The sequence below is a fragment of the Muntiacus reevesi genome, chromosome 17 (assembly GCF_963930625.1).
Source record: "Muntiacus reevesi chromosome 17, mMunRee1.1, whole genome shotgun sequence".
Classification (NCBI taxonomy): Eukaryota; Metazoa; Chordata; class Mammalia; order Artiodactyla; family Cervidae; genus Muntiacus; species Muntiacus reevesi.
Window position 1 is genome coordinate 9,552,860 of NC_089265.1, and position 13,791 is coordinate 9,566,650.

Here is a 13,791-nt window from a genome sequence, read left to right on the forward strand (position 1 = left end):
GGCAACAAAAATGTTATTTTCTAATTAGTGATCACAGAATAAGGAATATGCTTATTAACTTACTGTATTAAATCTTTATAAATCAACCAAACAGAAATGTCTACAAAGATGGCTGGTTCTGGATAAACCTTAATATTCTCTTTCCCAGAAGACTTCAGATCTTGAGAGAAATTATTATAATCCTATCAATTTGGCTACTAAGGAAGTATAGAATTTATATTAGGAAAAAATCCAGGAGAGTAATTACAATAAGATGGCAGGTAAAGGTTGCTTAGTTTTCCCATTCCTTTCTCAAAAATCATATAATTGGAGCAAAACAGAATTGAAGTGAATTAAAATATGAAGAGATGTCAACATAATTTTTTCATAAAAAACATAAAAATGACACAAGAATAATGTATAACATCATACAGTTACTAAGAAACATAGCTGAATTAAACATAAACACCTTTCCTTACTCAGTTGTAAAAAGGCATAAAAGAAGTTTAAAAGAATCATGAGTTCCTTTGTACATCTAGGTTCTATAAAAATGCCCTTTTGTGTTTATGTAATCCGTGTGGAAAAGAATGGAGAAATCCTTACTTTATGCAGGTTAAAAAATTACATATACAAATATAATAATATCACTAATTTCAAGTTTTGCCATGATGAAAACCAATAAGTTACAGTAGTCACTAATAAAAAAGAACTGTTCTTAATTGGAAGTAATTAGGCATATGAAAGACCTCAAAGGAAAAAAAGTAACAGGGCCTACACTTCTCTTTATATTTTTCTTGCCAAACTAATGTAGTTATATCATTCCATATCAAAGGAGACATATAATGGATATCCCCAAATTTCTGTTGAAAGTGACCTATAAATTCAACCATATAAATTTTCAGAGCATATTCTGGTATAACATATAATAAAGGGCCAATACAATCTAAGGGCACAGTCATCCTCAAAAAAGAATCTCATTTTTAAAGGGTCAATTGGATTGCTGATTTAAAGACTGTGTCAAATGAATACTGGCCTAATCGCCTATTCTGTTTTTACTGCTCAACACCACTATGCTTGCTTTCTGTAACCCCCAGATTCTAACAAAACCAAATACTATCAGTGTTTTTTTTATTTTTATTTTTTTATTTTTTTTTTCCGTGGACGGTAGCCCACCAGGCTCCTCTGTCCATAGGATTTCTCAGGCAAGAACAGTGGAGTGGGTTGCCATTTCTGTCTCCCAGTGTTTTTTTTAAAGAGCACTATAATTCTTGTTAGCTCATTTGATCCTCACAATGTCCTGTAAAGCAGGTCTCAGAGCCCCAGATTACCTTATCCTCATTTTACATCAAAGAAATTGAGACAAAGAGAAATTAAATGACCTGTTCAGTTTACATCATTATTATGGGTCTTTTGAATTCCAAGCCCAGGGCAATTTTCATTACACTAGACTATGTTAGTCATCCAAGTATGATAATATATAAATATACCTTTGGCATGTCAAAAGCAATATAAATATCATCATAGTGAAAATTTGGTAAGTTAACATTTTCTAAGCTCCAGTCAATGATCCACTATTTTATGAAAAAATTTTAAGTAGTTCCTTTATTTCATGAAGATATAGTCTACACCAATAAAGTTACAACTTCAGTTATTTCCAGCTATTATCACAAAGAAACTAATGAGGTAGGTTAAAATGTAGTTAATTTCCCTCATTTGAAGACATTCTTAGAATTTTCTTAAATCTGCTCCAAGAAACAGTTTTAGAAAAAGAAAATCATCATTAATAAAGGTTTACTTGAATATTCATTCACCCAACTAGTATACAAAGATCTAATTTCACATAAAACCAAGAAGAACCTACTTACTTCTAAAACCTGCTGTTCACCTTTTAAAATTAATATAAAGTATTAATATAAGTTTGTATATATATTTAATTAAAATAGTAATATGTACTGTTACTCTAGGAGAAATAAATTTTATTTGGTGCAATTCACGATTATTACTTGCCACATATTATTCCGGTAAAGCAGAGACTCATTTTACTTAGCTTAAATTTAGATTCTTCAAATTTCTTTAAACTGAGACTATCACGACTAAAGTGAGTTGCATAACATTCATTTATTTAAATATTTTAATTGAAAACCTACCATGCCCTCTTCTAGTTGTTGAGTTATTAACTGTTCTTTGAAACTAATTATTGTTTCAAGCTTAACATTGTTTCGAATTGTTTGCTTTAATCACTGAAAAAATCCAATACAATATTGCTGAAATCAGAGTACTTTTCGAAAACTTTTTGGTTATATGTTAACATTTTAGAGAGAACTATTATTTTCTCAGTTGTCAACTGAACAAATAAAATACTAAACATTATCATCTGCCAATCACAACACAAATTAAACATATGGTAAGAAAGCTGTCCAGACTTGTTCAAGTTAGTTTAAGCTAGTTGAGACTTGAAATTGTTGTTTTGCTGTAGTTCTTCAAATGTCTCTTTAAAGAAAAAAGTCTTAATTCGGAGCACTAGTTTGATAAATAACACAACCCAAACTAAATACTATTATTTAAAATGATGGATTAACAATATTAAGTAAATTCTGTGAAGCAAAACTAAGATAGTGAAAGTAACTGAAAGGCCAATAAAGCATTTACAAATATATCAACAGTTTAATAGAGAAGATACAAATGAATATTTAAAAATCAGGAAGCACAGGGTTAAGATTTTCACATTGATGTTCACTTAACTGTCTATACTTGGCCCACAAAGAAACCAATTAACATTCTGGCAATGGATGATATAATGCAGATGGCAATGAATGACAGCATCTTTGAGCTCAAACTGGTACCTTCTCTGCTAACTTATTTTTGTGTCTGAATGTTTGTTTTGGTCTTTCATGCTGTTCTCAGGAGAAATCCTCAGACAAAAGCCTTATGAATTAGATTTATTTATAAATGAGTTGTTACCAATTTGATCTTCAGAGTAAAGGTCGACTGTCACATGTGAGGGAATTCAGACTCTACTTGTCATGAGTATTAACTCCAGTTTCAAGGAGAAAGACAATGAGGATGGAGGAAAAAGTAAAGCATTTGAGCCAAATGTTCAACTATCTTATGAAGAATTAATAATAAATATTAAGAAATATGTACTATGAAAGAAAAAAAATGACAGGCAAACAAATTATTATTATCAGAAAACTGACTTCTGTGCCTGATGAAAGCTTTTCCAACACCAAATTTCTTGGTACATTTTGTTTTAAAGAAGGAGAGGAAAAAGTCCACATGAATTCAAACATATGTCAAAGATTGTACTATGGTAGCCCTCAAACAAATATCTTAAGTCCTCAATAATCTTAATCCCTTCTAGTTCATAACACTAAAGTTTTCAAAGAGCTTTCAGTTTTCATATGATTTTTTGTCTGATACTTATTGACAATTTTGTGAGGTAGGTATTTATTTTCTATCTTCATTCAAAAACAAGGGAACTGAGGCTCAGAGAAATTAACTTGTAAAAGGTCAAAAACTAGCACATGGCAAAGCCAGACCTCTGGAATCTAGAATATCTTTTAAAGTTTGATTGTTGGATATCTGCATAAGAATCACCTATGATATTAATATTTTTATGATGACAGATTTTTAAAGTTCTACCATCATCTTTGACTTACTGAGCACAGATTTTTAGGAGTGGAGTCCAGAATTCCAGTTGTAGATCAATCAGGTAAACGATATAAAAGCCTAACACTGAGTCCAGCTAGGTTTTCACATGATATAACATGATGTCATCACATTGTCAGCAGGGGCAAGTTACTTTCAAACAGCCTGCAGTCAGGCCTGTAAGCAGATTAGAATCACTGGGGAAGCTTTCTATAAAACTACCAGTCCTCATCTCAATGAAAGGAAGAAGTCAGGCATTGCCCGAATGATTCTTATCTCTAGTCAGGGTTGAGGATGGCTTGTTTAAATATGCTTGTCTACATAATACATCCAGCATTTTCCAGAATTTTTCTTTCCCTTACGATCATTATCATGCCTAATAAAGTTTACAATTTTTATTAGAAGTTATTTAAATATTACAAGACAAATGTCAAAGATTTTTGAATTGATATTTTTAAAGTTAAAAGATACTTCACAGCAGGACTGATTCATGCTAAAATGAATTTCAAATATCCCAAATTAATCACCACTGTGGACTCGGGTTATATATATATTTCAGCTGTAAACAACAATGACCCAGAATCTGAAGATAGGGGTGTGGGGCAAAAGCTGTAGCTTATTGGCTACTGGGCAATGCGAGTGCGAACAATAAGTCCACTGATAGGAGGGGTCTGGATACCAACATCTGGCGGCTTTGGCAAGATTACATCTCACTGCAAAAAACACAGTAACAGATACAGAGGAAAGACTTTGCTGTTTTTTAACTATGGTTACTACAAAAAGGCTTACAGTGTGTGATGCTTATCTTATTACATGCTTCCATAGAACATATCTGAACATGAAGTTCTCTACAAATCAATACTACTACATGGGAAAAAATGGCTAAAAGTAAAAATTTTCTGTCATGCATATGGATAAGTTATCAATATAAAAACACAGCCAGTAAAAGTAATATTTACAAAAGTAATAAAAACAGCACAATTACTGAGAAAAAAATGCCCATCTCTGCTTTTACTCTGTTGCTAATCCTACTCCTGTATTTCTCTGGATAAAGACTATTTTGACAGAATTTCAAAAGCATCTTCAGTAGACTAATCAGATTCTTCAGTTGATTTTATATTCTATTAGCTAAAATACCCTTGCTGATTTATCAAATTCTCCTACAGTTTAAAAACACAGTTCTTTTTCACTTAGTGGAAAGAAAATTACAAAGTCCTACTATTCATCTGAGAAATAAACCTTGCATAGAAAATTTCTTTAATTCTGAAATTTTGTTTTATTAACAGAACTACCAGAATGCTACCTCACAACTAGTTGATATTATATGAAAGTTCACTATAAAGCAGTCACCATACATTTAGGATTTTTCCAAATATAAAACAAGTGGGTTTATAAAAATGCTTACCAGACAAATAATTATTTCTTCATAACCTAGAAATAAGAATTATTTATGTGATGATATCATTCTTAGCATTTTGGATGCCTTGAGGTTCCAAGTTTGAAGCAATATAAAAAGCAAAAATTTACTTTTCAATGGACACAATCTGCACCTGACTGAAAGCATCTTAACAGTGAGTTATAGCAATCAGTCATGCAAAGGCAAAGAATAAAATCTGCTTTTAAAACAGCACAAATTTTCCACCTTAGACAGGACAATTTAAGCACTGGTTCCATCTTCTTCAATAACCCGATTCATGCTGGTACCATGTGTGATGTGAGTCATAGGATTATTACTGAGATCTCTGATGCTGCTGTGTCGTGACTGTTCATTGAGCCGATGGGAACTACTGTGCCTGGAGTGATCTGTAAGTCGCGACATGCTGCCATGAGGTAGTCTCTCCTCCATTCCTCTGTAACTGCAGGGAGTGTACCTAATGTGGGAGGTGACAGAACACACTAGAAAATGACACTAAAATTTTTCATGAAAATAAAACTGATTTACAAAATAATTTCATGATTTACATTGATTTACATTCATGATTTACATGATTTACATACATGATTTACATTCATGATTTACATTGATTACATTTATTTGATTACATTATTTGAATAATTCAATTCAAATGGCCAAAAAAAAGGGAGAAAAAAATCTACTAATTAGGCTCAGAATTAAGAGCTGCCTTGCAAAAAGACAGAAGCTGAAGCTAAGCAGAGCCGACTAATCTAGAACTATGCTAAGTAAGGATAATTCTCTCGTTCAAATAAGTTTTGGGTTGTGAGGTGGGTCTCGGGAGAGGAAGAACAACAACAGAAGAAATATGGCATCATCCCAGGCAATCTAGAAGAATGGTGATAGTCATGGTACAGCAAACTCCAATTTCACTACAACCCTGGGAGTGGAAAAGGGAGCATATGAAATTAGAGGAGAAATCAGCAGAACCTTAAAAAAGTGAGGGAGTTGGCAAGCAAAGATGATGCTTAAAGTGTGGACAGCTTCCTTCCAGAGAGCCCAGTTAATAGCTCAGTTAACTACCTGTAAATGGTCTTACTTTTCGTTAGGGCTTGCGGCTGTCAGGATGCTAGCTCATCAAAGCTACTTAATATAGTACCAACTTAAATACACAACTAACAACCTCCTAACGCTTTGTAATCCACGAAGCAAATTCTCTCCTTAAGAAACATACCGTGTTCATGGATTGGAAGAATCAATATTGTCAAAATGGCTATTCTACCCAAAGCAATCTATAGATTCAATGCAATCCCTATCAAGCTACCAACGGTATTTTTCACAGAACTAGAACAAATAATTTCACAATTTGTATGGAAATACAAAAAACCTCGAATAGCCAAAGTAATCTTGAGAAAGAAGAATGGAACTGGAGGAATCAACCTGCCTGACTTCAGACTCTACTACAAAGCCACAGTCATCAAGACAGTATGGTACTGGCACAAAGACAGAAATATAGATCAATGGAACAGAATAGAAAGCCCAGAGATAAATCCACGAACCTATGGACACCGTATCTTCGACAAAGGAGGCAAGGATATACAATGGAAAAAAGACAATCTCTTTAACAAGTGGTGCTGGGAAAACTGGTCAACCACTTGTAAAAGAATGAAACTAGAACACTTCCTAACACCATACACAAAAATAAACTCAAAATGGATTAAAGATCTAAATGTAAGACCAGAAACTATAAAACTCCTAGAGGAGAACATAGGCAAAACACTCTCCGACATAAATCACAGCAAGATCTTCTATGACCCACCTCCCAGAATATTGGAAATAAAAGCAAAAATAAACAAATGGGACCTAATGAAAATTAAAAGCTTTTGCACAACAAAGGAAACTATAAGTAAGGTGAAAAGACAGCCCTCAGATTGGGAGAAAATAATAACAAATGAGGAAACAGACAAAGGATTAATCTCAAAAATATACACGCAACTCCTGAAGCTCAATTCCAGAAAAATAAATGACCCAATCAAAAAATGGGCCAAAGAACTAAACAGACATTTCTCCAAAGAAGACATACAGATGGCTAACAAACACATGAAAAGATGCTCAACATCACTCATCATCAGAGAAATGCAAATCAAAACCACAATGAGGTACCATTACACGCCAGTCAGGATGGCTGCTATCCAAAAGTCTACAAGCAATAAATGCTGGAGAGGGTGTGGAGAAAAGGGAACCCTCTTACACTGTTGGTGGGAATGCAAACTAGTACAGCCACTATGGAAAACAGTGTGGAGATTTCTTAAAAAACTGGAAATAGAACTGCTATATGACCCAGCAATACCACTTCTGGGCATACACACTGAGGAATCCAGATCTGAAAGAGACACGTGCACCCCAATGTTCATTGCAGCACTGTTTATAATAGCCAGGACATGGAAGCAGCCTAGATGCCCATCAGCAGATGAATGGATAAGGAAGCTGTGGTACATATACACCATGGAATATTACTCAGCCGTTAAAAAGAATTCATTTGAATCAGTTCTAATGAGATGGATGAAACTGGAGCCCATTATACAGAGTGAGGTGAGCCAGAAAGATAAAGAACATTACAGTATACTAACACATATATATGGAATTTAGATAGATGGTAGCGATAACCCTATATGCAAAACAGAAAAAGAGACACAGAAGTACAGAACAGACTTTTGAACTCTGGGGGAGAACGTGAGGGTGGGATGCTTTGAAAGAACAGCATGTATATTATCTATGGTGAAACAGACCACCAGCCCAGGTGGGATGCATGAGTCAAGTGCTCGGGCCTGGTGCACTGGGAGGACCCTGAGGAGTCGGGTGGAGAGGGAGGTGGGAGCGGGGATCGGGATGGGGAATACGTGTAACTATATGGCTGATTCATGTCAATGTATGACAAAACCCACTGAAATGTTGTGAAGTGATTGGCCTCCAACTAATAAAATAATATTAAAAAAAAAAAAAATTCTCTCCTTATCCCTTCCCCAAGATGCAGCTTCGGAGTGTGTCAACTGGGCTCCATTGCTCATCACAGGCCATCCTCTCCATCATTCTATTTATCTTGAAAGGCAGCAGTGGGACCTGTTAAAATTTTCTTTTGTTGCGATTCTGATTCACTGAGTCCCCATTAGAGCTAAGAAAGCTCACAGTCATATATACTATATGTGCGTGCACGCTAAGTCGCTCAGTAGGGTCCAGCTCTTTGTGTGACCCTATGGACCGTAGCCTTCAGGCTGCTCTGTCCATGGGACTCTCTAAGCAAGAGTACTGGAGTGTGCTGTCATGCCCTCCTCCAGTGGATCTTCTTGATCCAGGGGATGAACCTGAATTTCCTGTGGCTCCTGCACTGCAGGTGGATTATTAACCACTGAGCCACCGGGAAAGCCCCCATATAACTATACACAGTTTTGTAAAAAGTATTTAATTCAGAAAAACAATGATCAAAGAAAACAACCAAATATAATTAATACATTAAATTTTTAGTAGTATTTCTAAAAATAAAAAGGAGGTAGCAGGTTTTTCCTTTTTTAAAGTCATCAAAAGAACTAGTCATGAACAGCTGAAGACCTACTGGCTGTCAGAAAATATCAATTTATCATTTCCCTCAATTAATGATTATAACAAACTTCATGACTCATTATGAATCATTTGTAAAATTTAAAGATTTCAAAGACTGATTCATATACTACTGAGGTGATCTAGTCTTATATAGCAGTGCTTATCAAACAATGTTTTCATTAGATCACAAAGTTTAAAAATCAAGTCCTTTTTAAATGATAAAAGAAAGCATGTCTTTCTTCTCCCGTTTGAGTAAAGCAAAAAAGAAAATTTAAGAATGAAAAACTACCTTTAGAATATTTTTAAATTTCTCAAGTTAATGGATAAAAGAGCATTTAATTTTTATTTATTAAAAGACTTCACATTCAGAACATAAAGGTTTTAAATTTGATTTGTAAGTTTTGATGAAATAATTACAATGTTGCAAATTAAAATAATGAAAATAGAATAAGCATGTTATTCTAGTTAATAATTATTTTACATAATAATTATTGTCCTAAACTGAAAATTTTTCTAACTATGAGTTGCTAGCTAATTTGGAGAACTTTCACCTCTCGATGACTTCATAAGTATCTAATTCAAGTAAATATGGCAAATGAAGAAAGCAAAATATGATGATATCAAAGTAATTAAAAATATGAATTACATTTTCTAAAACTGAAACCTAAATCTTTGAGTTTAATTTACTGAATAAGACTCAAAGAATAGCTTTTTCATAGAAAAAACTGAGTTATATCTATTTAAGTGAAATATATGGTTATTCACAAAATTCTAATATATGAACCACCTGCCCATGGATAATTAGGACTCAACTACACAGTAAAATGTCACCCACTTACCAAACTAACCACTCATTCTCAAATTCCACCCAGCTACTCATCCATTTCCTTTTCTATATCCTCTCATCTAACTACCAATTACTTATTCTTTGAAGTCGATATATATGTGTAGGTATATTTACCTAAGTCTATTTTATTTTACACAGCACTGAGATCAGTAATTATCCATCAAGGAATCTGGACTAGAGTTGAGTACTGAGAAGCATATAAGTGTGCATATGTGTAATCTCACAGCCAAGATAACATGAGATGATGAGAAAACAGCGGCCAAAATATAGTGCTAACATGTAAACTTAAAAACTGACTGATGCAGAAAGAAATATCCATGAGATGGCATGCCCAAATTATTTCTAAAGTTATTTGACAGATTTATTTGTTTCCTCCCTCATGGCTCAGTGATAAAAAATCTGCCTGCCAATGCAGGAGACATGAGTTCGACCCCTGGGTTGGGAAGATTCCCTGGAGAAGGAAATGACAACCCACTCCAGTATTCTTGCCTGGGAAATCCCATAGACAGAGGAGCCTGGCAGGCTACAGTCCATGGGGTCGCAAAGAGTTGGACATGACTTAGCAACTGAAGAACAACACAGGGCTAGATACTGTCAAGGGATATACAGATACCTGTCAGCAAGTTCACATTCTCCAGAAACTGCAAACTTAGCTGAGGGAAAAAAACTGTACTGAAAATAGGTCACACTCAAAGAATGTTTAAAAAGCAATTAATTAGCTGCCATGGTATGGGAATTAAGCAGAACTTAAAGGATGAGTGTGATTTTAATTAACCAGAGAGATAAGAAAGGCCATCACAGGAGGTCATATGCTATCCCCTAGTTTCCATGACACTAAACTTTCATTGAGACCTTCATGTGTTTATAAGCATTTTCTCTGAATCAAATGCTAGGCTATTCTTATTGTATTGTTTTCATTACTGTATCATGTTCTTCTCCTAGAAGGGGACGACAGAGGATGAGATGGTTAGATGCCATCACCGACTCGATGGACATGAGTTTGAGTAAGCTCCGGGAGTTGGTGATGGACAGGGAAGCCTGGCATGCTGCAGTCCATGGGGTCGCAAAGAGTCGGACACGACTGAGTGACTGAACTGATGATGACTGATGATCTTGTTCTTGGTATGTCCTTTTTTATTAAGCTTCAAGGAATTCCATCTCACAGCTTTTTAATTACCACTACCTTATATTAAAGATTATAAGCTTTCTTACCTAAAAAGTTTAATTTCATTTAGATTACAGAAGCTAAAATTTTCCTATATTTAACTCCCTTCAGAAATTCTCTGCTCAATATGAACTCATTACTTGTATTACCATTTGCTCACCCTATTTATCTCCTCTGAGATATTTTCAGAGAGGCCCATCTGATCATTTGAAGTTCTGTAACACTGATCATCTCTAACACTCACTGTTTTAATTATATGCCAGCCTGAACTATTTTTAATTGGTTATTGTGTATATGTCATACCTTTCCTGTAAGGTTCTATTCTCCTGGAAAGCAGAAATCATACTTTAGCTTTCTTCTATATCTCTCTTAATACACAGAAGCCACATGCATAAGAGCTGTAGTGTAACTGTTCACTCCTATGAAAAAGGATGAGGCTAATAATGTCAACTATCAAACACTGCTGAATGTCAGTTCACGGAGCCATGCTATGCTATCAAGTCAGTCATGTCCAATTCTTTGTGACCCTATGGCAGGCTCCTCTGTCCATGGGATTCTCCAGGCAAGAATGGGTTACCATTTCCTCCTCCAGGCAATCTTCTCAAACCAGGGATCAAACTCATGCCTCTTATGTCTCCTGCATTGGCAGGTGGGTTCTTTACCACTAGCGCCAACTGGAGCTAGCAGGTCATGGAGGCAGGTATTCTGAAAGATTCTCTGGTTTCCTCTCTTTCTATGAATGTCTTAAGTTAAGAGCTCTAATTTTACTCTAGAAACTTCCCAACTGGGCTTACTTACAACCTCCTCTCCTATGCTGTTGTCAAAGTCATCTTCCTAAAACACAAATCTGATTTTATCACCCCAATGCTCAAAGTCTTTTAAGAGTTTCTCATTGCTCTAGGGGAAAAAACTCCGAACTCCTCAGTATCTCTTACAATGGCCCTGATACCTAATTGCCTTTTCATCCTCCTTACCTCTGCATATGCTGTTTCCTTGTCTGAGATTTCCAACTGCCTCCTACGTATCCTAGTCAAATTAAAGTACTACCTCGTTTGTGAACAAGACTTTCCACAGTGACTTAAAAGGCTTTCTCCTCTGGAATCCCAAAGCACACTGTGTGTGATTTTATCATACCTACTTCTCTTTTGTCCTCCACCTCTGCGTTCCTAGCAGCTAGAAGAATGCTTTTCACTTAGGAGTGCTAAATGAAAGGAAATGGCAGGAAAGAGAAAGGATCTTAGATGGTGGTTTAAAAACAGGTCATTGGTTATGTTAGAAGTTGGGCAAGAAGGTGAAAAAGACCAGAAATACAAGGAATGAAGGATGGAATTGGTACAAAGGAAATATTCAAAATATTTTAAAAATCTGGCAAGGAAAATAAAAAAAATGGATATAAGATAGAAAACGTCAAAGATAAAGAAAGGCTGCTCCTTTTCAAAACCTAAGTAGCTGCACAAGTTAGATGGCAAAAGAACGCAAATTGAGAGGACAAACAGGAAGATCTAAAAAGAGAGTATGTCTAGGAATCATATCCTACATGACAAGGACAGGGAAGACTGAAAGAAAGGCTGAAATGAGACTGGAAGGATACAGGACAGCCACGGAGACACAGAACAGAGAATTTCAGGCATCATAATTTTCATTCTTTCAGTTTCCCAAGCTTAGAAATCTTAAAAAAAATTTCTTTTGGCACATTTTCTCTCCAACTGCTTTTAATCCATCACCAACTCTGATCATTTCATTTCTTCTTGTTAAATATCTTTCAGATCAGTTCTTACTGTCTTGGCACGTCACTGTTCTTTCATAAACCTCCATCGTCTCTTAACTGAATTACTGCAGAGCTCCTAAGAGGTTTCTAATTCTAGTGTCTCTACCATCAAATATAACTAGAAAGCACATCCTGCCCACTCTCAGACATTTCTCTGTGAAGCTTTCTCCCACCTCCTCCCCACCAGATTTAATCACCCCCTTGTCCATGCTACCAAACAGAGGCTGGCCAACTGTGGCCTGCTGGTCAAATCGGGCCCCTTCCTATTTTTGTGAACAGTTTTACTGGAACACAGCCACTCCTATTTTGACTGCATACTGTCTATGGCTGCTTTCATGGTATTAACAGCAGAAATGAATGGTGCCAACAAAGACCATGTAACCTACAAAGTCTAAAGTTATTTATTATGTTATTTCATTTATAATACAATATTTATTATATTAGTTATTTTTCTCTTCATAGAAAAATTTGACAACCTCTGGACTATACCATTATATTTGCATTTTACTTTAATTATTACCTTATCATATTGATAATAAAAGTTGGTAACAGGCACGTACTGAGACAGGCACTGTTCTGAGCAATTAGGTATATTATGTCATTTATTTTTTACAACATTGCTAAAGGGACAGATATTATTACTATTTCCATTTTACAGATGAGGAAACTGAGGCTTATTATTCTAGACCCCATGCTTTCAACTACAACACAAATGACTACTCTATTTTTCTTGAGCTTATTAAGAAAAAAGATCATGCCTAAATCAGTTTTGTATTCCTAGAGACTCACACAATGTCTGACACAGTAGGTATTCCATAATTGTTTGCTAAGTTAATCTCACTAAAATAACCACTTTTACTCTGCCTTCTCCCTGATGTGCAATGACTCCACATTGCTCACTGCATCACGTCTAAACTCCTCTGGCATTAAGGAGGAGTGGCATTAAATGACTGGCATTAAGTCTGACCATAATCTGGGACAACTGCACCCTAGCAGAGTTCAGAAAGGTCAATAATGATCAACTTCTGTTTCAGAATTGGCTGCTCTTCCTTCGGACGTCGTGTGACTCTAAGTCAGCGCGTGAAGTAAACTAAGCTGCCGATAAAACTCACCTGCCATCACGGGACCTGTGGAGGCTGCCGTGGTAGCTGCTCATTTTGCTGTGGACACTTCCTGCTTTGCTCCTCTGGTCATCCACCATGGCCAGCTGCGTTGAAGAAGCGTGTGTGGATGTCCCTTGAGTGGAAGTTCCTCTTGACTTCCTTATGATAGGAGTATTTGGATCCCTCAGGAGGGACTGAGCAAAATCAGGTTCCTGGAGTACCTGTCGGCTCTCATTCACTATCCTAGATAACAAAATACTAAGTGTAAGATAACAACCCTACAGACCAAAA

General features: G+C 35.6%; 1 protein-coding gene across 1 annotated transcript in view; it reads right to left on the reverse strand.

Annotated features, from left to right (window-relative positions):
- Positions 1-1,228: 1,228 nt before the first annotated feature.
- Positions 1,229-13,791, reverse strand: part of FZD3 (frizzled class receptor 3) — a 98,747-nt gene continuing 86,184 nt past the window's right edge. The window contains exons 6-7 of the mRNA XM_065907826.1: positions 13,510-13,743; positions 1,229-5,498 (exon numbers count right to left, since the gene is read on the reverse strand). Coding sequence (XP_065763898.1) covers positions 5,285-5,498; positions 13,510-13,743 — 448 coding nt within the window. The 3' untranslated portion in view covers positions 1,229-5,284. The remainder of the gene's footprint in view (positions 5,499-13,509; positions 13,744-13,791) is intronic.